Raw genomic sequence first — 24,956 nt, forward strand, 5'->3', positions numbered from 1 at the left:
CTTCGTGAATTTTTATTGTATCATATGTACCGTTATTTTTAGATTTATATTTAATTTTAAATTTACAGTACAAGAAGTACACATGGATGGGAATTAAACCAATAATATTAGGAATTTTATTTAATAATATTAGGAATTAAACCAATAAATATTAGGAATTAAACCAATAATATTAGGAATTAAACCAATAAATATTAGGAATTAAACCAATAAATATTAGGAATTTTATTTAATAATATTAGGAATTAAACCAATAAATATTATGAATTAAACCAATAAATATTAGGAATTTTATTTAATAATATTAGGAATTAAACCAATAAATATTAGGAATTAAACCAATAATATTAGGAATTAAACCAATAAATATTAGGAATTTTATTTAATAATATTAGGAATTAAACCAATAAATATTAGGAATTTTATTTAATAATATTAGGAATTAAACCAATTAGAAATTAAACCAATAATATTAGGAGCGGCTATTGGGAGCGGCTATGGTTTACTGGCGGGTATTGTATCCATTAGGTTCGGAATTTTTTTTTGATTCCAAATATACTTAAATTACATTTTTTTTACGTTCTCGTATTACTGTTTTATTATACACAAACTTATCTTTATTATTTTCAAACTTAGGGCATTTTAGGCTTACAAGGTCACGTGGCTTTACAATAATTGCACATTTATCAAATTTTGTGCATTTTTAACTACCTATCTTACACATTTTATTACACAATTGTACTTGTGTAAGAAAAGTGTAAGAACTTTTACAAAAATTCATGCAAACCTATCAACATCACAGCACTATTGTACCGTACATCCCTTGAGTGAGTATTTTTCATAGACATATTATGAAAGTGGGTACTTTAAATTCCAACCCATTGTATCACTTATATAAGGAGTTCTATAATTACAAATTAAATCAAATTTATCGTATAAAATAAGTTGCGTATGAATTTTCTATGTAACATTATGAATTCGGTGTGAACAATAATGAATTACAAAAATCAACCCATGAGATTCAAATTTTGGACCAAAAATTCATTCAGCAAAACTATAATTTCACCAAAGATCTTCATAATTTAAGGGATTAAAATAGTTGCTATTAAGCATATTGGTCTTTGACCGACCATATCTCAACACATATTTTTAAAATATTAATAAACACGTAAATATATCCGAGCTTAATTTAATACCTATCAAAGATAATTGTATGGATACAAAAAAAGTGTAATACATTAATTAAAAATAAAAATATTGTCATATCTAGAAAGAAACACTAATTTTAAACAAATTAATTAAAACATAGTATAATTTTTTTTTTGTCTCTTATAACTTTTAATTCAATAAAAATTAAATTATTTAATCTTGAATTTAATTAAAGTTGATATGAAAAACATAAATATATTTTATTTGATTATGTTAAATATTAGGGGGTTGTAACCCTGAACGTAAAAAACAATCATTTTTTTCTCTAAGTAAGCACCACATCAATAGTTAAAACTAACTAGTCCCACTATTATATTATTATTATTATTATTATTATTATTATTATTATTATTATTATTAGAAAGAGAGAGAGAGAGAGTAGTGATTATTATATAGATCAAATTTATTCGAACTCTTGACCATGCTTTAGCGAGATTATGAATTTATCGTGAATCTTTATATCCAAAAGCTAAAAATAATTTCTAATATATGCAACATACACGTAGACTTATTTAAACCAATATACATACATACATGTGTATCTATATATATATATATATACACATTATAATAGTCACTTACATACTTAATTTAATTCAATAATTAAAATAAAATTACATAATTAAGATTAAAAACTTATTTAAAAGGATATAAAATTCCACCACCGTTTTTCATAAAGAGAAAAGGTAGAGAAAAAAGAAGAAAATAAAGCTAAGAAAATAAATCAAATTGATAAAAAGATAGAAGAAATATACAGTGAAAAACAATTTGAAAAATATTTATACTTAAACATTTAAAGGAAAGTTAGAAAATACTTATTTTTTGAATATGGTTAAACTTTAAATGGTAAAAATTTATTTATTTTAAATTTTTTATATATATTATATATCAAATTAAAGATCTTTTTATGATCTTTTATTTAAGATGCATTTTGTATATTATATTCATAATAAAATTATAAAATAAATAGAAAAGAAAATATGTTTAATATAATGAAGGAAAATAAAAAGTAAATGGAGAAGTAAGTATAACCGTTTGAAACAACAAAAATTAACCACTAATTAAGTATATTAATTATTCAAATATTTCTCAATTCCAAAATTACCCTTCAAATTAAATTTATTGACATTTACTTCTCTTTATATATATACTAGCATTTGCATCTCGTGCAATGCATGGAAAAATATTTTTTATTTTAAATATATATATATATATATTGAATATAAAAAATAAGAAAGAATTTACAATTATAAAATTTGATATTATGAAAAGCAAAAAAAATAAGTCAAAAAAATAAAAAATACTAGTAATAAAAAAGAATTAAAAATACATTTTTTTTTCAAAAAGATGAGAGAGGGGAGAGAAATTTATAAAATTTTAATATTTAAACAAATTTAATTTGTACATTTTAAATCAAATACGTATTTGTATAAAATATATCAAATCAAAGCTCTTATCGTGATCTTTAATTTGATATGCATATTAAATATTTTATGATTAATCGAATTTCATAATTTTGGAAATAAATAAGTTAAAGAAATGAAAAATAAAAAGAAAAATATAGTTTGAACATAAACATTCAATTTTATTATAACTACAAAATTGCCACTCAATTTTGAAATTGATTTGAAATTAGAAACTGTCTTTTTAATATAGTATAGATATATATAGATATAGATATTTCGATTAATTTGGTTCATTTTTTCTAAAAATCAAATATAGCTTTAGTTTGATTTTAACAAAAAATCAAACCAAATCGAATACACACTCCTAGAAAACCAGCAGCCGTAACTCGGGTTAAAAACGACTTCTATGTAATAGCCTACAAACCATAGCAAAACCCTTGAAGCCACAAAAGAAACACTACAATCTGATCTTGTTCATACCTTCAAACAAATTCTATTTTCTGTATAAACAGAGAAAAGTTGCAAACAAATTCCATTTTCTGTATAAACAGAGAAAAGTTGCACGTTGATGTCGATAACTACAACTCAATTTTTAATGCAAATATACTGACCCTATTATAATGGAGACCAAAAGAGATCTTGTTCACCATCAACAATCCTTTTCTGATAACTTGCCCATTGGGACTACGTCGATCTTTTCTACGTAGGCGGAGGGGAACCAGCCAGCTTCGCCGTTGCATTCTCCTTCCGACCATCCATTTGATGAAACCTATGAGGATGATAATGCATCAAAGTGACGTTGAAAGCATCAGCTTACAAAGATTATAGACGGAGGAGCAATTTTTTCTCGCGCAAAATGCAGAGTCAGATTTCCAGATAGGCAAACTATGTTCTCTGTAGTTATGTAGAATAATGATTTTAAGTTTGTGCAGAGAACTCAGTCGATGATGCAGTAGACGGTCAGGTAAGCTTCGTCTCAAGGCTGTATATTCGAGCATTAATCATAACTCGATGATTACTGAGCCCATAGGTATAACTCATGTAAAATACAAACACAAGCTAAAAGAATTATTTCCTACGTTTTTTTTAACTTAACTATTAGGAACAAGAACGCAGACAACGTAATCCGCCAAGACATGGAAGATGAGGCAGAGCCCTTCTAAAATTCAATACGCGATTCTTGAAAGAGGCAGCAGTTATTAGTAAGGCTGTATGACTTGAAAACAAAAATATTGTTACCTGTCGAACTACGACGTATTCATCAAGTTCAAGGCTCAGTTCACCCTCTGATTGAGCATCAAATGAGTGTATAACCTGACAACAAATAATGGAATTTCTTTGAAGAATCAAATATGCAGGAATAGCTTTATCCACAAAAAAACAAAATAATAATAATAATAATCTGATGAAACATTTAAAGAGAAGAAAACCTTTCCGATGAAGTACAGATCACTTTTACTCTCGTCATCCTGACCATTCGATCTATTTGAATCAATCCCGTCATTAGGAAATGGAACATTATCGTCTCCGGGGGGAAATTCTGACTGTAATGAAGATTCCGTGGTTTCCTCATCCAGAATCATCTAAAGAGTAAGCATTAACGTTATAACCAAAGATCAAGCGAGACGTATTGATGACAAAAATGAAACACGAGCTAAAAGCATAATGAAGGACCAATTTCATCTGCTCCAAAGAAATGCATAAAGCATTCTCCCCCTAACTTAATGCTAAGACAATATGAATACGACAAACCTCCGAGTGTAGCTTCTCCAAAATAGCTATAACATTTTGATGATAACTTCTTTCAGCATTGACCTGCAAGCAAAGCTTATAAGGATCCCACAGCAAAATATATTCCAAAGCAATTTAAGTTACGAATGAATATGTGAAATGCAACTCTAGAGCATTCGTACCATAGTAAGGAGCTTCTGGAAAGTTGTTTCCTGTTGCTGATCCTCTACTGACGACATAGCAGCAGCGGCTTCTCTCCCAAGTGACAACATTGAAGACTTAAGGTCTGTCAACTTTTTTTCAGCAGTTTTAAGCTTCAAGGCTGTTTCAGAAGAAGTATCTCTCGACTTTGACTGCCGCCTTATTACTTCAGCTGCCTGAATAGGAGTTTAAAATTCATTGATTGAATAACTAAATCGACTCCGAAATGAGATTCACAAGGAACATGAAAAAACACAGACCTGGATTTCAAACTCTTGACGCATTCTATCGTAACGGTGGGTTAAATGACGGGCATCTTCCAGAGGAGCACCGTTAATCTGTGCACGAAGTGGCTCGAAAACCTACAGGCAAGAATAAGTCACGGTTGACAAAAAAATTAACATTGTTACTCGATTTCTCAACAGCCACACCTACTTCACCTGATAACCGAGTATGCCGAGCATTCTTTCTCTATGATCTTCCATTGAAGCATGCGAGGTACCAAAATCCGAGGCAACCTTTGCAAGCGGAGAAGAAGAATCTTGATCTTGATTTTCGATACCATACTTGCAACAATCTTCAGCCAACTTTTTAACTACACAGTAAAGCTGAATTTACGTGTCCACCTCATTAACCGTGAAACTCAAGCAAGAGCACGAGACTACATACCTATCTCAGTTTGCTTTTTGCTCGTTGAAATTAATCCTTCTAATCCGCGTACAATATCCCTCTGGAAATGCTGTGCAACAAAAATCTCCTTAAATGTGACTGCTGAAGTTGTATAAGAGAATTCATTAGATTCAGAAACCACTAGAGACGGCGTCACAGGTAAAGAAGACGGACTTTTATAAATTTACCTTGGCAGCCCTTGTAGATTTGTACAAATCCTGTAGTTGCTGATGAAGTTCGACATCAGCTTCATCAATCATAGGCCCTCCATGACCTAATTGCCCCAGCTGTCGTAAAATTGCCTGCGGTGAAGAACAAACATATTTTTACAATAACCAAAGTTATCATCGGTACACATCAATGCTCGACCACTGCAACGCTTTCTACCTACCGTGTATGAGCAGTAACACTTACTAACATCAGAATATATCATTAATACGATACAAAATATATGCACTCTCAAATCTCCAATCAACATATCTGGTCTAGTTGGTTGCAGTTACTGATAGATATCTAACCAATTATCACTGATACTAAATGAAGATGATAACATTAGAGGAGAAAAGGCTGCTTCCTGCACCAGAAGCTTCATTTTAACCCGGTATGCGAAAATACGAAAAGGTTGGGTTTTTTATTCAAATTATTGGAGCATCATCAATAATCCATTATGATGCAAGACCTTGTTCTAGCATAGTATTTTAAAATAATACATAGTCTCCATTATGCCTTACTACATTTATTTGCTGTACTAGAAAAACAAGGAAACTGTGTCTTCTACAAGTATATTCATTTTCCCATCAAGATACAACGAAAAAGAACAAATTCCATCAATTGAGCCCAGCTCACAACTTCATCTTAAGCTTTTCTGGATAACCTATCTACGATTCTAATTCCAGTTCTACCGATTTTTATACAAAGATCAATACTTTGTCAATCAATAACACGAATAATTTCATACCTGTTGCTGTCTGGCCACTTGCTCTCTCAATTTACTTGCTTGCTTCTTTATTGCTTCCATATTTGCAATCACAACATCAACCACCTTCCCCCAATTATTCACTGCCTATTATCACTTAGACTACCCCAAAAGGAACTCTCTTTCTCTCTCACACACACAGAGAGTCTGGTATGAAAAGGAAGAGGGAAAAATAATAGAGAGGAGCAGCGTAATGTGGTGGAATTGATAGTTGAGAGACAATAAAAGTAGAAATGCGTGGGTGTGTCGGCGAAAGCGAGCGTTGGAATTCAACTGCCCCACTTTGCACAGCACAACTATTTCCAACAAAACCAAGAGAATTTAATCGTGGGCATAAATTTCGCTACTAAAAAAGTTGCCTTTACCCCAAGAATCAAAAGTTTTCTTCCTCCAAGAATCAAGATTCCGCCACTCCATTTTTCTCTTTAAACAAGTACTAGTACTATATTAAATCCCCACTTTTGACAATATTCCTTTTTGTTACTATAGTTAATTTGAATAACCTATGATTACTATTTCAATCTTTTCATTTTGCCAACTATGAACCAATAATGCATTACTACAACTTCATGAATTTCATGATACCAACCTTTTCAGACGTGCCTACTACTCAATCAATGATGGGGGCTTGCTCCATTTTCGCAAGCTTCAAACGTCTTTGGGTCAGGAATAAATCCAACTCCGGCAAGGATACCAACCGTTCAAGAAAAAGAGCCGGAGGCGAAGCCTAAAGACAAGGGGGTGCGCACCAACTACACGAGCGAGGAGACGAAGCTCATATGCATATTGTGGGCAGAGGCTACCCACACTCCGATTTGGGAACTTCCCAAAGGTTGCTCCAATATTGGGGCTCAATTGGCGAGAAATACAACGCCCTCAAACCGCTGGGATCTCCTAGGCGTAAGCCGGATTATATCAAATCTCACTTCCAACGAGTCGCAAAGAAAAACATGCAAGGATAATTGGGGTAGCGGGATGAGCGACGATCAAATCATTGAAGCCGCCCAGACGATGCATGAGGCTCACCACAAGAAGAGATTCGGCCCATATTAAAGCTTGGATAGTTCTCTGCGATTGTCAAAAGTTCACGGCGCAAGCTACCGATGTCCACTACGCCAAGAAGTCGAAGGGATCGGAAGGCGAGGCAACTACTACTTCATCGGATCCGAGCGTAACCACAAGGCCCCAAGGCACGAAAACGGCAAAGCGTGATAAAGGCAATGGCAAAAAGGGGAAAACATCTTCCACTTCCACACAATCGTCTTACTCCGAGGCGCTTGAGAAAGTCGCCATCGAAATGAAGGAACATACGGTCCAAATTGGTGGCATCGCCGAAGCAAAGAAGGCACTCGTCGCGGTGAAAAGGGAGGAGCTCGATTTGAAGATCTTCAACATGGATACTTCGAAGATGAACGAAGTTCAATTGGCATGGCACAAACATTTGATCCAAGAGGTGCTCAAGCGTCAGAGAATTATGTAGTTTAGGATTTTTAAATAATGTTTTTTTTAAGTAATTTAAATTATGTAATTTTTAGTTTTAATGTAATGTTTAATTTATTTTCAATGAAAATTAAACATTTTAGCAAAAATATGTTGAAATTGAAATTTTGATGAAAATGAGCATTTTAGCACCAAGGTAAGAACTTTGCATTAGAGATGGAGGTGCTTAAGGTGGGGACCACCATTTTAGACCCAACTTAAGCACCTCCCATTGGAGATGCTCTCATATGGTAAATTGTTTTTCCTTTATTTATATTTTTACTTTTTCATCTATCACTTTTTAATTTTCATGTCGAAAAGAATTGCCTTAAGATTCGCGGAATGGACGAAGTAATAAAATCAAAGGGGTATTGGCCAATAAATACATCAACTTTCCCAATTTTCTAGAATATAACATCACCCTTAGTTTTTGCTCCATAATACACCACTTTTATTATTTTTCTGATTTCTCCCATAAGAATTTCTGAAAAATTCTAAAACTACCCCAAACATAATCAAAATTACAGAATAACCCCCTAACAATTAAAACAAGACAGAAAACCCATATTATGATTTAAAACAGTTTAACAATTAATCAGGCCCAACATGCTTCCGTAACACTTCGAAATAAATCTTAATTTAAACCAACATTATACCTTTGTCGACTGGTCTTCTTCAGGAGTTGGTCTCGTTGCTTTTTACGGCTCGTCTGCCTCCCCGGCACGCACCAACCACACACTCGCAAGTGATGGTTGCAACCCTTCTCCTTCACTAAGTGCCGACTAAATACTTTGTTGGAAAAATAAAGAAAATATTTTTACTCAACCCGGAATAGTTGGACAAAAACAAAGCGTTTATAGAGGAATTATATAATAATTAATTTTATTTCATAAAATATCCCCCAAGGGAGGAGACAACTTGTTTTAGCTACTCATAGTAGCTAATACTTGTGTACATAAAAATAAAAAGGTAACTAAACTAAAAACTTTGAAAACAAAAATTTAAAATTACAAAAGATAATTTCTAGAGAGAGGAAGTGGTGTGTGAAAAATGTTGTGAATTTTTCGATGATCTTCTTCTCTCCAGCACTTGTGGTTTTATAGAGGTCTGATACCCTCTATTATTGCTTGGTGGTTGGCCTAGGATGCTTTCTTCGTGGCCAGCTCGCTTGAAATTGACAGCCACCTTCTTTTGTTGGCCATTATTGCCGATACTTGTTGGTGTTGTCACATGTGCTGGGCCCTTGCTTTATCGCTTTGTGATAATGCTGGTAGGGGCCGACTGCTTTCTTTCCACTCACCTTTGTCCTGGAGCTCTGAGTGGTCCTCCTGTCATTCCACCCACTTTTGTCGTTTTTGTGGGTGCGATCCTTGCTGTGAATTACATGATTCACTTTGCCTTGTCGGCCACCTTACTTTTTTGGTGCCCGAGGGGTCCTCCCTTTTGGAGTCTGATGCTTGTCGTGTTCATCAGACCGGAACCTCCTTCTGTCAGGTTTCGGGAAGAAACCTTTTCCGAATTCTGGCTCCTTCTGCGACGAACATTGATCGCAGATTTTCTCGATCCATTGGCCCGAATGCGCCATGTTGCAGAATTTGCGACGAGTCTCTTTGCTCCCCGCAATCTTGTTGTCCCAAATTGTTTGCCGTTTTTTCTCGAAAGATTTTTCGGCAAACTCGGTTGTTGTTCCTGTCATTGTGTTGACCAAGAACGTTCCCAGATCTGAACTCTGAAAGAATTTAAATCTGGACTTCATTTTGTCCATCTCTGTGAGACAGACCCAAAGACCCCATGCTCGTCTCGTGGAGATTTGATCCTCCGTGAATGTTGAGGCGATTGGGACTTGAAAATCAGGAACTTTGATTCGGTTCAAGGCTCCTGTATCTGGTCTCCGAAGCTTGATAAAATGAAAAACTTCATAGACTCCTTTTCCGACAGGTTCTGGTGCTGCGCTGAAGAAGTACAGTTCCAGAACGTCTCCCCGTTTAAGGGACTCGTTGTTCTCCCAGGCTTCAAACACTGTTCTCTGGATCCACTTGGGTAGACCCTTAATTTCGTTGAAGGCTGGAGCAGTGGTATAAACTGAGGCCAAAGCCCCAAACTCATACCATTCCTTGATGTGGTCTGGATTAGCTCCCGGAGTTGTCCAGATCCTAGGGTATCTCCCTGCAACATCAACCCGGCAATTTCCCGGATTAATGCCCTTTCTCGTGATGAGTTTCTCCCATCTGTCTTGATAAATCTGCCAAGAAGGAGAAATATCAACAAAATTAGTATCAATCTTAAGTTGGTCAGTCATCGGCCTAAGATTGATCTCTCCCTCTTTTACCCCAGAGGTGGTGGGTTGACATGTTGATTCAGGGAGTGACCCCTTAACAACATCTTTTCCTCGAGCGTCCGGCTGTAAAGCCATTCTCTCAGGACTTGTGCTAGGGGTACTTGAATCCCCTGCTACAGGTAATCCGCCCTGTACGGAAAGCATTGCTTTAGCCCGGTTTTCACGGACAACGCGCAAGAGCGGCTTGTTGAGTACTTCCTGAAGATTGAACATCTTCATGAAGCAATCATCTATTTGGTTGGATACTTGGGCTTCGTCAGCCGCCTGTATCTTTCCAGCTTGTTTAGTGTGTAGTACACACTTCTGCCATTCTTGTTGTAGCAGCTCTAAACTTGCAAAGAGCTGCCCCTGTATTGCCTCGATGGCCTCCACTTCAGGGAGCTCCATCCCTTGTAAGGAAATCTGCAAGAACATTCTGATCAGATTTCAAAACGACAATATCATAATCATAATATTGACATTCGGCTTGCCATCTAAGCAATCTAGATTTTTCAGGCTTAGATTCAATCTTTTTTGTTAAGAAAGCTTTAACGTTAGTGTTATCTACTTTCAAAACAAATTTCTTAGCAAGTAAGAAAAGCGGCCATTTTTTAAACGCCTTTCGCACTGCAAAGAATTCCTTCTCGTTGATGTGCCATCGCACCGCTTCGTCTTCGGAGAAAAGACCGCTACAGTATCTGCAAGGTTCTTCTCCATAAGGGGTGATCTTTGTAAGCACGGCTGCCCACCAGAAATCACTCGCATCGGTGTAGAGGACCAAGTCATCCTCATCTTGTGGTATTGAAAGTTTCGGAAGATTTTTGCAAATCTCTTTTAACTTCTTCATACCCTCCCGATGTTCCTCCTTCCAAATGAACGGAACATCTTTCTTCAGTAGTGGTCTGAAGACTTTCCAGTACTCTGCAAGATTTTTAATAAACATTCCTGCAAAGTTAACAACTCCGAGAAAACTTTGGAGCTGTTTTTTCTCCTTGAGATCCTCTGGAAATCCCTGGACTTTTTCCACAATATGATCTTGTAGAATTATCCCAGATTTATCGATCTCGATCCCCAGAAACTCCATCTTCTGGGTGGCTATGACTGCCTTCTTTTCTGACAGCACTAGTCCTTCTTGTTGACAAACATCCGCAAAGATCTCCAGATGCCTGACATGTTCATGAATGTTTTTTGATGCAATAAGGATGTCATCAATATAAACAAACATAAACGAAGAATAATCTTTGAAGAGATTATTCATCTTCCTTTGGAATATCTGAGGCGCGTTGGCTAACCCCATTGGCATGACATTCCAGACATAATGTCCTTGTGGAGTTGAGAAGGCTGTGAACTTCTTACTCCCTTCTTCCATGCGAATCTGGTAGAAGCCTGATTTGCAATCGAACTTTGAGAATACCCTTGCACTTCTAATGCAGTCGATGAGGTGTTCTCTGCTTGGGATGAAGTATCCATAAAATTCAAGAATGTCATTAATCCCTTTGTAATTAATGACCAATCTTGGTTTTCCTCGCTTGATCTCCCCATGATTTCTCACCAGAAATCTCGGACTGCTGTAGGGTGATCTTCCTCCTTCGATTAGCTTTAAATCAAGGTGTTCCTTGATTATACTCATCATATCCTGTTGATCTTGAGGATTCATCAGGATAGGTTTGAACCTGACGAACTCGTACTCCTTTCCAGCCTTAACTTTCAAGGTTGCTCTGAGTTGGTTCTTGTCCCACCATGCCAAAGGATCCTCGTGGTAACACTTCTGGATTCTTCTTTTGACGTCGGCTATAGACACCTGTTCGTCTTCCTTGATATCCTTGTGTGATATCAGGGATACTTTGAGGATTTGAATTTCCTCCTCAGAGAGATCTGGAAATCCCTCAGTTCTGCATTTGAGCAAAACCTCGCCGAATCTCCGTTGATCCTTCATTTGGGGACGCCGGAGTCTGCCATCATCACCACGCTTGCTGCGGAACTTGATTGGCATTGAACGATGAAAAGCTCCTTGGAGCCTTTGCACAATGATTTTGTGGTCACAATTGGTTGTGAACACAAGCCTCCTGGCCTCATTGTCTTGTATAAATCTCTTGAAGCTTTGCAGAAAATTATTTCCCAATAATATATCTGCTCCGGTATCATGGAAATAAATTGGTGGAGTTTTAACCTTGTACCAAGGTGTCTGCCCTGCTCCTCCGATCAATATTTCCGTCTGTTTTACTCCCTTTGATAAGAGTAAAACCTTCTTGGAGAAATCCCTTCCTGCAATTCGAGGTAGATCTTCTTCCACTTCTGTTGGAAAGACTCCTCGTTTTGCTGTACAGATTCCTGCTCCTGAATCCACATAAGCAGCAAAATATTCTGCTTTGTATTTCTCGTATAACATCCCAACGGAGATGTATATCGAGAATGGACTTGTCATTGGATCATCACTCTTTGGCGTCCAATGGTAATCTCCATTCCTTCTGATTTCCATGACCATGGTTTATATTTGTCAAGGAAATTGCGTCCTAAGATCAGGACGTCTGCTTCTTGTCCGGCTTGGCCTTCGGTCTGAATTTCAAAACCTCCAACCTCCAGAGTTCCGATGTATCGGTTGTCGCCTGGATTCGCCAGATAATACAGCATACTGCAGGGAAACTTGTTTTCCATGCTTGTTGTATCAATTCTTGTGGAAACCTGTCTCCATCCTTCGGGGCATTTGAATTTGACCCTTATGTCTGGAACTGGTGTTTCCTGGATCACCCTTCTCTCATAAGAATGAGAGAAACTTCTTGATATAGGCCCTGAAGTTAGCCTATTACCTTGGAATGATAGCCTTGGTGCTCCCAGTCTGACTCGGCTCCGGTTGATCCATCGGTCATTTCCGAATCCTCAGAACTAAAAACTTCTTCTTGCTCATATATACTCTCATCAGAGGATATATCTTCAAATTGATACACGGGTATCAGATTCTGAAAAAAGATAGCATCTTCGATATCCTGTGTGGATTCGAATCTTTTTATCCCTCTTCTTTCGTTGTCGGGGCAATTGGTAGAGATATGCCCTTTTGCACCGCACGACCAGCAGTTGCAATCCTTAAAACTTTCATTCGCTTTGGCCTGAGTGCGCCTGAAAGTTTTCCTCGCCGGGATTCTCTTTTGATTTGAGAATCTGTTTCTGGATGGTCCGCTCCGTTGGCCTGATTTGTAGGAGCGTGCCTTCTGTCTGGTCCACATGGTTCTTGGCTTCCAAGAACTCCTCCTGGGCTTTCTTTCATAGGGTTGATACCTATGTTTCTTTCTGCTCCTTCTTTGATATAGCAACTCAGCACCAATCTCTGTTGGAAGATCAATGTTGTCGCACATCAATGGAGATTTCTTGTTGAGTCTCCTCAATTTCTTGAGATTCCTCAGGTCTGCTGCCTTCTGGCACCATTCGGACAGCTTCTTGTGCACGTATGACATCCTTCTTGATGCACTATCAAGTGGATATTCTCCTGGTGATACGTATTCGTTGATGAGCATTTCCCTCCATGGACTCGGGAACTTTGTGAAAAAGAGGTCCTTGGCGGTTTGAGCATCAACCACCCCCATATGAACATATAGGGTATAAAGTCGTAGAAATTCATCAAGAGCTTTTGGCTCTAGCACCATTAATCTTAGATTGTAGAGTGCCTGATGATATTTCTTGCGTTTCTCTTCTGCGGATCCTTCGAAAAAACCCATTCCCAAGAAATGGATCTTAATTTGTTTAGTAGCCTCCTTAATGATGTCATAAGGTTTTGTGCTAGTAAACAATTCTTCCCTTGCTGAGATGTCGATTTTATCCCAGTATTGTTTTGCCATTCCTGCCAGACTTGCTTCGAAGATTTTGGCAAACTCCTTTTTATCGTATTCGATTGTGGTGACTACGATATTCAATGATGAAGCCCATTCGTCGATCAGATCCTCCCAATCTTTGAAGCTGGCTTCGTCGATGTTGAGAATCAATCCATAGGGATGGATTGGTTCAAGTGTGGCCTTTCCTACAGGAGTATCCCGCATCTGTGGCCTGCGTCTTCTAGTTCGCTGGTAATGGCTGGCGTCATCTGAAGCCCCACCCCTTTTTGACGAACTTTCTTCTTGGTGCTCGGGTTTGGGCACCTCATCTTCTTGGTTCATCTTTAGATCAACCATATTGAGGTTAGCAAAGGATTCTGCTAACTCCTGTAGATCTTCTAATCCGATTCTGTCAAGGCTATTCATGATATTTGCCTTTCATGATTCGGATTATATCCTTTGGCTGCAACTCCTTGGGTGCTGCATCAAATATAGGGGAATTCGTCGGGTCGTTGGACCATTGATTCCGAATTTTCCCGGAACATGGTTTTCGCCTTTCGATCTCCTCCATTCTTTTCTGGATATCACGCAAGAGGGTTAGGATTTCCTCTTGTTTGAGTGATATTCTGCTTAACTCCATCGGCAGATCGTATAGCTTGACGCCATAATATTCCACCGTCTTTTGGATCTCCCTCAAGTTGACGTTGTCGGAAGAGCTTGGCTCGATCTTTTGGTAGCCTGGAAAAGCTACACTCGCCTTGTCTTTTGGTTCCATCAATCGTGTGACTGATGGGCCTCCTCCATAGTCCGTTCAATCCTTGCTCGGGCTGTGGCCATTATCATGAGATGTTCATGATAAAATTGGATACTCGCGATAATATCGCGAATAAGCTCGATGTCTCCTCCTCGTCGTATGTTGGTAACGAGGACTCGATTATTCCACCTGAGGTCACTTAAAAAGTGACTGATTTCTATCTCCAGATTCTGGAGAGAGTTCCTGTAGTGTACACATCTCGGACACTCGTCCGGATCCATATACTTTAAATGGAGTCTCCTCCCACATGGGTTAATAATAAAATAAATTAAAAATTACATAATTCCTCTATAAAAACCTGCTCTGATACCATTTTAAACAAGGATCTTTTAAACTGTTTTTTCTCTGTTTTTACTTGATAGTACGTGGCGTTGTCTCACAGTCCAGACCCAGATTACCAGGTAATCTATCGGGCACGAGGAAAGTTTCCAGCCGATATACCATTCAAGCCAAATTTTATTCATATTTTGGGTATAAATTGTCTTTAGTCAAAACAAAAGTTTTAGGGGTCAAAATGCAATAAATTTTATAATGGGGTAATTCTTTGAATATCCATACTTTGGTCATGGGAGATTTGAGAAAGAAATGAAAGGTGATGTATTTTGCGGCAAAATCTAAAGGTGGTGTTATAAACTAGAATTTAGTCATAGTTCATGTATTTAGGGGCAATAACCCCAAAATCAAACTCAAATATGCTTTTTTAGAATTCGATAATCATTTCATTTCTGAATGCTTTTGGGCCGACGTCGAGGATTTGAATTGGAGGGCCCAATAAGCATTATGTTCTTCAATTTCACCTCCTTTTTATTCAGCAGAAAATACAGAGAAGCGGAAAATTCGCGGCGAAACAGAGAAAGATTTCGGTTTCGGTGTGTTTTGAGAACTTCGTTCACTTATCCACGAAAATTAGTACTGAAAAAAGTGAAATGGGAACAACAGAAGAAATTTTAACGGAGCTTCTCGGCGTTGAAATGGAGCTTCAGGATGTTCAAGGTATTTTTCCGTTATATTTCAATTGCAATGTTTTATGCTGTTTTCTTTCATCATTTCCCCAAAATATATATCCATTTCCTTGTTTTTCGGCACTTTCCGCCATTTTTCTATGTTTGGCCTTTTTTTTTTGACATGGTTTAAATAGTTTTATTGTATCAATTTACTTGAATGTGAAATTATCCGATAATCAATTTTGATCGTACCATCAACTATGTCTTCTTCTTCTTTTACTCTCTAAACCATGTTGAGTTCTAGAACTATATATCTCTAACTTTTTTAACCCTTTTTTTTGCACATGCACTATGATTTTTATTTTTTCCATCTTTGGTGGTTTGTTCTGTTTTACCATGGTGTAAGAGTTTCAAATGCCATAGTATACACTTAGATTTTTTGAATTAAGTTTGTATCAGTAATGTAGTTGGTGATTCTAAGTTTCTGAATGTGCTGCTTTAATGCTATTGCACAGAGCAAATAAAGGCGTTGCTCGAACAACAAGAAAATCTGCACGAGAGGCAATCCGAACTAAAAGCTCTGCTGGAACATAACGAGTCATCTAGAAGCCATGGGGGAGATGAAGCTTCTGTTTCTGTGGAGAACTGGTCTGGGTCATTTGAATGGGATTCTCAAGCTGATGATGTTAGGCTAAATATCTTTGGGATATCTGCATATCGTGCAAATCAGCGAGAGGTTGGAGGAACCTATCCAAATATGACTTGTGACAATCTGCTGGTTCTTGTATTCTACTTGGGATATATACATATTGCAGCATGTTTCTTTCTCTATTTAAAATGAAATAGATTCCATTTATAGTAATTAAATTTCATGAAATAACAAATGTATCTTAATTCACAAAAACTGCTAGTTCTTAAAAATTGATCAAGTTATTGCATGTCAAACTTCATGGTCTCCTCTATACAGATCTTAAATGCAATCATGAGTCGAAGAGATGTTTTAGTTATCATGGCAGCTGGGGGAGGCAAGAGCTTGTGCTACCAACTTCCAGCAGTCCTAAGAGAAGGAGTGGCTCTTGTTGTCAGCCCTTTGCTGTCACTTATTCAGGACCAGGTTGTTTTTGTTCAATGATATTTGTTGAATGGCTTAGAGTTGGTGAATAGCAGTTCTGATTTCAATCATTGCTTCAGGTAATGGGTCTGGCTGCTTTGGGTATCAAAGCTTTCATGTTAACATCAACAACCAACAAGGAAGATGAGAAGTTCATTTATAAAGCTTTAGAAAAGGGGGAAGGAGAGCTGAAAATATTGTATGTCACTCCAGAAAAGATATCAAAAAGCAAGCGATTTATGTCAAAATTGGAGAAGTGTCATCATGCTGGTCGGCTCTCTCTGATCTCTATTGATGTAAGTTATGAATGGCTGATTTTTGGGTTCTTCTTCAAAACAACCGATGCAGCTCTTTTCCCCATGTTGACGTGTTTAGTTTTTTTTATTCATTTCTTTTTCTTGTTGGGGGGGGGGGGGGGTTTGTTGGTTGCTAGTTGAATTGATGCATATATCTCTTAGATTCAGGAGACAATCTTGTGTACGGTTCTCTTTTGTGTTATTAAGGACTCCTGATATTTGAGTTTGATTTCAGATTCAGGTGTCTATAACAAGACTCAAATAGTTACCCTTTGGGAATCATGTAAAATATTGCCTACCTGGAAACTGGACAATGGCTATTCGTGTGCGATTGAGTAACAATGAGCCACTTGAGAATTGAAAAATTATTTATAATGTTGGGCAACTAGAAGATTGTCCATTATCAGGAAGTATTTGAAGAATGGAATTGTGCACTGCCCTATAGTATTGGATGTGTAAACAGTATTTGGATTTAGCTAACCCATACGAGAAACTCGGTATTTGGACTTTGCTAACATTTCTTTATAATTATTACCTTCTCCATACAAACCATCAACGACAATATTTACTCTTCACTATCAACATTTTATATTATTGTTTTGTAATCAATATGGCCATTCACTCTAATTGTAAAGTAATTCCTTGCTGATATCTGGTGGTACCTATTTTTCCAGGAGGCACATTGCTGTAGTCAATGGGGTCATGATTTTCGTCCAGACTATCGGAATCTTGGTATATTAAAGACTCAGTTTCCTGATGTTCCCATGGTTGCTTTGACTGTATGTCCTGTTTTTATCTGATTGATACATAACCTTAGCAGTAGAACTTGGAAGGTTGTTAATTGTATGTATTTGATGGCCCTGTCATTCAATTTGTCATGTTTCTAGGCTACCGCAACAAAGAAAGTACAAGAAGATCTCATTGATATGCTACACATTCCAAAATGTGTAAAGTTTGTTAGCTCGGTCAACAGGCCCAATCTCTTTTACATGGTATTGCTTTCATTTTTGCTTCCCTCCCAGTATATTTAGGTGAACTGAAATATTGAATTAAATCTTGAATTATTAGCTTGTGATAATGTATAATGATTCACAGGTACGGGAAAAATCATCTCTTGCAAAGTCAGCGGTTGATGAAATAGCTGAATTCATACAAACATCATATCCAAATAATGAATCTGGGATAGTTTATTGCTTTTCTCGGAAAGAGTGTGAACAGGTATGCAATATCTTTTATATCCTTCCTGGTCCTTCATGGTTGGTCACGTTCCTCTGAGAAATGAGGTTTGCTTGTGACTTTCTCTAAACTGCTTTCAATTTATCAGTCAGTAGAACTGTCTCTAGGTTTTTGTACAGGATGGTTGGGGAGTGTCAATTGGGGGCATTGATTAGGATCTGAAAGTTTTAGTTGGCATTATTTGATTTGCTGCCTTCTAAAACTCTTTGACTCATAGGAACTTCCAGCCCAATATAGTACTTATCCGGAACTAGATTTTGATCGATAACTTTCTTTGTTCCTGTATATTATTATTTGAGATGATGATTGGTCACATAAACTGTTTAGTAACAGTTTATGCATGGGTGTTTCTGTAATCTGCATTCTGAGAATGATGTTAATAAATTAGAACCTGTGTTCTGTGGCTAGTTCTAGCATATCTAACCAGGATTAGATAAGATGATGGTTGGGATTCCTTGATTTTGGTATTTTGCTAAATAGGTTTTCTTTCGTATGTTTTAGCTCTTGAGGTTTTAGTTTATTAACCATCCATAAATTATAGGTTGCAAAAGAATTGCGCGAGAGGGGAATCAAAGCTGATTATTATCATGCAGATATGGATGTCCATGTTCGCGAGAAAGTTCACACAAGGTACTAAGCTTTCAATTTGCTTCTTCATGTTAGAGGGAGTGGGGAGTGTGACACTTTTAAGAATGCTTATTGATGCATGCCATTTGTATTGTGCCTATGAAGTTCTGCTGCTAGATCTAAGGAATCTTAGCTTGAGAAATTTATATTCTTTTCCAAATCTAGGACATTCTCAATTTGCTTAATCCAGTACAGCAACAAGATCAAAAATTGCTTCTTTACAACATAGATGGTTTGGATGAGTATCAGTCATCACTGAGGAATCTGGTTTGGGAAATGAATTAGTGCTTTCCAAATTTTGATTCAGGACTCTTTCGTGAGTTCTGGGGGCAACAGAGCATTCCTTTTCCCCTGGGCCTTAAGTTGCTCTACTTTCGGTTGGATTTTTGCTAATGGACTGACCACTAGTGTACAACACGATGGTTAGTATATAGTATCAAACATGAATATCCTCACGAAGAAAATCCTAGCTATACTAGATTATCCTATTGTTCTTTAACTTGAAATAGTGCATTATGAGTGCTTTTGGGCTTTAGTGTTCGAAACTATTTTGCAATTTCAAGCTAATCTAATGCTTATTTGTTCTATGATATGGTTGCCTTAACTGGTTTATATTTGTGATATGATACCATAGGTGGAGTAACAGCAAGTTACAAGTCATTGTTGGCACGGTCTGTTCAGTTATCTTCTTACTTAAATATTTGTGTAGCGAAACAAAACCAATTTGGTCTTCAATGTAGTGCAGGTGGCTTTTGGAATGGGAATCAACAAGCCAGATGGTTAGCATCTCATGTTCAATTTGATATCATGCTGAATGTTGGAGTCTCACTTGGATCATACAACTATATGTTACTCCCTCAGTCCCTAAAATTTGAGACCCAAAGGAGATGGCACGGGTTTTAAGAAAAAATGTGGTAGTTGTGTTTAAGTGGAGATTGGGTCCCACACCTTTTAGTAAATAGTGAGAGGGAAAGTTTGTGGGGTCATTTCCAATTAAGGGAAAGGTCACAATTTTCAGGGACGGAGGGAGTAGTTAATAAAATGACTATGTTCCTTAGATTGTGGTTAAGCCTTAGGTTCAGTCACTTCAAGGAAGATTAGTGGTGGAGGTCTTGACTAACTCTTCCTGTAAATTAAAATCTAGAAAATATGATTTATCAGAGACTATCCCATTGATGTAGGGAGTGATTAAATTTCCTTAAAACAAGTTATTTCCTTGGTACATAAGCATTCCAAATCTGTCAATAGGAAATTTAATTTACTGATAAGTTTTGAGTTTTCAAACAACATAAATATGACATTACAAGTTATGTATTTACTGGCCTTTTATGCATTCATGATAACTGGAGATTTCCTTTTATGTAATGTTTAACTAAGAAGCTGGTTGTAGTCAGGTTTGTTGTTCATCACAGCTTAAGCAAATCAATGGAGACATATTACCAGGTTTGTGTTGAGTGAATTCAGTTTTGCCTTTCTGGTCTTTCTTTTTGTTATTTATCGTATTACTGGAGAACCTAATTTTTTTCCTATCACAGGAGAGTGGTCGAGCTGGAAGAGATGGGCTTCCTTCTGAGTGCTTGCTGTACTTTAGACCAGCTGATGTTCCTCGACAGGTAATTTAGTTAGTGAATTGTTGATTCTTGTACTCATATATCCACAGCATTATGAATCTTATGTTAACAGTTTTTCTGCAGAGCTCAATGGTTTTCTACGAAAATGCAGGGTTACAAAATCTGTATGACATTGTGCGATATTGTCTGGTAAACATTTTCTATCAGAAACTGAGACTAGAAAGTTTTAGATTATCCTTCTAAGATTATTAGCTTCTTACCCATCCCTATGTGTTTAAATATTAATTGGTATAATTCCAAAACGACAAGTCAGTGAAGTGCTTATTTGGCCATTCTATCATTTGTTGTATTCATGGACATCTGTCTGTCTTGAGTAGTTCGTAGTAAAGTAAATAGTTCCTTCAAGTGAATTATATGAATAAAGGCTACCATGGACTAACATAATAACAATAGGTTGTACTCTGATAGTCTGATTTGCTAGAAGTACAATCTTGATGGTCTTTTCTTCTTACTTAGTGCTCTTTGTATATCAAGGTTTTAGAAAAATGTAGACTTCCACAGCATTTAGAAAAATATATCCACAGCATTTAGAAAAATGTAGACTTCCAAAGTCTTCATATGACTATCTTGTCTGCTTTCTGGAAGTTTGCAATTGTTGTTTCAGCTTTCATCTCTTTTTTACAGTCTAAACGGCAATGTCGGCGGGGAGCTATCTTTAAGCATTTTGCGGAGCCTTTACGAGATTGCAATGGTACAACTTGGTGCTAACTGCTGCTATCTATATAGCAATTGCTTTTGCCTGCCGAAGTGCCCATCTAAGTTTCTATTCTTATTTTTCAGGGATGTGTGATAATTGTGCCTCCAATAATGAGATCAAGGAGCTGGATGTATCTGGTATGCTCATATGATTTTATGACTAAAAAACTCTTACTTCCCGATTTAATAGTTTAAGCTGAGAATTAATTTAATTGTGGATAGTGATCGAATTTTATGGCATGTAAGAAAACTGAATTTCCTTTTTCCTCCTTGGATTCTGGTTACCTTGCAAACATGATAACTAACCTAATAATGGTATACAGCTGTTTGATTTGACTAGTCAAATATGCCTCATCCTCATGTCAACACCGACCATATGTGATTAAGTTGTATCTGAACATTTTATATGGACTGCAGATCATGCAAAATTTGTAGTATCAATATTGCAAGAAATACTAGAGAAAGACCAAAGGGCGACAATGTTGCAATTAGTTGACAAGATGAAGATCAGGAACAGAGATATGGGTATGTCCCTCTCTGATAGTTTTAATGTATAATCTTCCTTCTCATGGTCCAAATATGAGTTGCCCTCATTTCTTCGACCACGACAAAGTTGCTAATTGGTTCTCTTGTTCTCAATTTTGGGATGCTAATAAATTTTGACATTTTACTGTCTATTTTTAATATGTACCCTAAGTTTCCAGAGTTGAAAAGGTAATCAATTGTTAAAATTTTATGACATCTCACATTGATGGAGCTTCTGAACTTGTTCCATGAGAAACCCTATTGGTACTTTTGGGAGTTTCTGGAAGTAATTTTAGACAAAATTGATGTGGTGAGTTGGGTGGTGTGCTTTATTAATCGAAAATGTAATGGGAAATATCTATGTTTCTTTTGAGGTAATGAATTAAGAGAGAGTATTTGAGATAAAGAAAACATTGCCTAAGAGATTGTTTACAGGCAGAAAAACTTATTAACTGGATTGATTGATCTATCTAAAATTCTAAATAACACGTTTTTCTTGGGTCTTTTGACCTATATAAACATCTTCACCGGATGATTTGTGCATGCCTACATACAAATATCCAATTCAATGAAAATATAAATTGGTTCGGGGGAAGGTGAAAATGCAAGTTTGATTGGTACCCTTTTTCCCTTGCCTGTATCTTGTTTGATGGATAGGTGATAGGTCCACAAATTTACACCACTCAGAATTTATTGGAATTCATGCAGATCCCGTGCTAAAAAAGGAGGAAATGGAACAATTGATAGTTCAGCTTGTAGTGGATCGTGTTTTGGTAAGATTTCGAGTTCCAGTTCTCCTCTTCTGTATCACTATTTTATACTCCTGAGAATGTCCTTCTGTTAAGATCTTTGACGTGTGAATTTTGTGCAAATAATAGACTACGGGCTATAAACGAATAAATTGGATAATTCAGGTGATGCACTGCTGAAATTGTTTCGGTCCTGACAAGTAAATAAACTGCTATTCAGTCACAGAAGGAAAAGTTTGTCCCAAGTTTCTTGCTGTTTGGTTGATAGTTTACCAGATCATACATATATCTCCTCGTGCGCTGCCCTCTAAGTAAACATCGACTTCCATGAACACTTTTATCGTTTACCCGTAACAACTTGCTCCTCTAATGCAGAAAGAAGAATTCCAGCACACTCCATATACCACTAATGCGTATGTGACAGTGGGACCTTTGGCAAAGCAAGTATTGCACGGTAAGGATGCTTAGTGCCTATTTAGTTGCCTTTAATCATCTTATTGCATGGAACTACGCTAGTATCTCTAACCCGCTAGGTTTCCGCATTCCTTTCCACCTTAAAGCATTGCATTCTTGTCTGTGCCTCAGCATGAAAGAAATTTGGTAGCACATGATGCAGTTGATTCAAGTGTGTTATATGTGTGTCACATGCAGGGAAGAAAACAGTTAAGCTTGAAGTTCGTTGTGGAGAGAAAAGCTGTTCGGCTAACTTGAAATCTAACAAGCGCAGCAGATCTAGTGGACTGGAATTTAAGCTTGATGAGCTGCGAAAGGAGCTTGCTTCGCTTGACGGAGGGATTTTCCCTCACTCAGTACTATCCACTCAGCAAATCAGCATGTTGAACGACAAGAAACCGAAATCAATGGAAGAGGTGCGCTTGCTAACTCTTATTTCTACTTTAGCTGTATACCTTGAGGTTGTTACTCTGCTTCCGTGTGCCTGCTGTAGTTGCGCGTGAAATCCCCTAACGACGTTGCACTGCGATTTCTTTCTGAAACTCACATTGCTAGTTTTGTATTTGCCATTTGCCATTTGCAGTTGGAGAAGATGATTGGAAAGGTGAAGGCTGAGAAATATGGTGAAAAGATTTTGGATGAAATAAAATGTTATGAACCCAAGAATGAGATTGATGAGGAGGAGCCTTCCCTTAGGAAAAACAAAAGGGCACTTGTTGTCATAGAGAGCAGTGAAGATGAAGCATGAAAACAAACATTAGTTTTTATTTGATTTGTTATTCAGCAAATATTAATCTTGCATTGTAATTGAGATAACTGGAATCATGTGATTTTGAATCTAGCTAATTTATCTGATTCGAAAAGTATTATATTAATTGTTTTTTGGGTTAATAGTCAATTAATGCATGAGCTTTTATCGTTTTCACAAGTTTAGCACTACTTTTGAAATGTTATTATAATTCACCACCTTTGTAAATTTAACACTCCAATCTTTTTCGGCCATACAGCCTTGATATGTTTTTGGTTCAGTCGTTATTGATATGTTAATTATTTGGTAATTAAAATTTTTGGGGCTGTTATATTTACCATTAATTAAAAGATAGTGATATATCATTGCAATGTTTTAAACGTGGTTTTAAAATTTTTTATCAAAAAATTATGGTTTTAAAATTAGAAAATGAATAAAGTTCGTGCATTAATTTACAATTCACCCTTATATTTAATTTGATAGATTGAATGAGATCAAATACTATAAGATCAAATACTATAATAATATAGTGCAAAATAGATGGCATAGAAATTGTAAATGTCTCAAAAAAGAAGGAACGGCAACATGCAAAGACAGGTAATAATTTTTTTTTATTTGTAGCAAGATATATATCTTTAATATATTTTGAACATGATATTATGCCGATTGAGATCTATACTGATTCTATGCTTACGGCGCGTGTGATGGCCTGCCCGGAGGAGGAGGGAGAGTTTCTCATATACTCCATATACCTATATATATATATATATATATATATATATATATATATATATATATATATATATAGGGTCGCATTCAATGGAGACCCCTCCCTTAGATAAAGAATAAAGACCAAATCATGGCCATTCATCTCACTCCAATCAACGGTTCATATAATTTCCTAATTTGATTTTTCATATAATTAAATAGGGTTAATTGCATGTAATATCATGAACTTAACGCGAAATCCAAATTTAGCACGAATTTAAAAAGTTCCAATTAAAATCACCACCTATGCCCTGTGTCCAATTTTAGCACTGTTTTGTTTTCCGACAGAACCACGTGGCAATGACGTGTCTTCCGGTAGACACGTCATTGCCACGTACTCCGAAGAGAGAGAGAGAGGGGGCTAAAATCGGCGGGTTTGCAGAGGGCGGCGCGACGACCCCGACCCCCCACCTCAGCCTACCAGAATGATGAGGGTGGCGGCGTCGCGAGGAGGGGAGTCGCCGAGAAGGGGAATCGCGCGAAGGGGAATCGCGCAGAGGGCGGCGGCGGCGCGACTGAAAATTCTGGAATTGGGGGTAGGGTTTGAAAATTCTGAAAATTCTGGAA

At 36.8% G+C, this 24,956-nt stretch overlaps 2 protein-coding genes across 4 annotated transcripts; one reads left to right on the top strand and one right to left on the bottom strand.

Moving 5' to 3' along the window:
• Positions 1 to 3,066: 3,066 nt before the first annotated feature.
• On the bottom strand, positions 3,067 to 6,607 carry LOC131014927 (SH3 domain-containing protein 2-like). The gene is made up of 10 exons (XM_057943106.1): positions 6,175 to 6,607; positions 5,405 to 5,518; positions 5,217 to 5,286; positions 4,988 to 5,142; positions 4,808 to 4,909; positions 4,529 to 4,723; positions 4,368 to 4,430; positions 4,046 to 4,198; positions 3,855 to 3,929; positions 3,067 to 3,384 (listed from the first exon to the last, which is right to left on the bottom strand). Exons 1-10 carry the CDS (start codon positions 6,232 to 6,234, stop codon positions 3,265 to 3,267), a joined length of 1,107 nt encoding a protein of 368 aa, XP_057799089.1. The 5' UTR covers positions 6,235 to 6,607; the 3' UTR covers positions 3,067 to 3,264.
• Positions 6,608 to 7,903: 1,296 nt separating this feature from the next.
• On the top strand, positions 7,904 to 23,748 carry LOC131014965 (ATP-dependent DNA helicase Q-like 2). Of its 3 annotated transcripts, XM_057943140.1 has the most exons (20): positions 15,356 to 15,598; positions 16,065 to 16,285; positions 16,517 to 16,663; positions 16,741 to 16,956; positions 17,631 to 17,735; positions 17,844 to 17,948; positions 18,052 to 18,174; positions 18,734 to 18,822; positions 19,454 to 19,490; positions 19,565 to 19,598; positions 20,210 to 20,262; positions 20,355 to 20,432; positions 20,514 to 20,579; positions 21,075 to 21,141; positions 21,231 to 21,284; positions 21,564 to 21,671; positions 22,380 to 22,444; positions 22,796 to 22,874; positions 23,072 to 23,289; positions 23,457 to 23,748. In XM_057943140.1, the coding sequence occupies exons 1-20, from the start codon at positions 15,532 to 15,534 to the stop codon at positions 23,619 to 23,621; spliced, it is 2,097 nt and encodes a 698-aa protein (XP_057799123.1). In that variant the 5' UTR covers positions 15,356 to 15,531; the 3' UTR covers positions 23,622 to 23,748. The 3 variants fall into 3 exon arrangements, with proteins under 3 accessions (XP_057799124.1, XP_057799123.1, XP_057799121.1); XM_057943141.1 differs by adding an exon at positions 7,904 to 7,922 and having other exon boundaries at positions 15,421 to 15,598; positions 22,380 to 23,748; XM_057943138.1 differs by lacking the exons at positions 19,454 to 19,490; positions 19,565 to 19,598 and having other exon boundaries at positions 15,421 to 15,598; positions 20,214 to 20,262.
• The last annotated feature ends 1,208 nt before the right edge of the window (positions 23,749 to 24,956 follow it).

Source organism: Salvia miltiorrhiza, chromosome 3, assembly GCF_028751815.1.
Source record: "Salvia miltiorrhiza cultivar Shanhuang (shh) chromosome 3, IMPLAD_Smil_shh, whole genome shotgun sequence".
NCBI lineage: Eukaryota > Viridiplantae > Streptophyta > Magnoliopsida > Lamiales > Lamiaceae > Salvia > Salvia miltiorrhiza.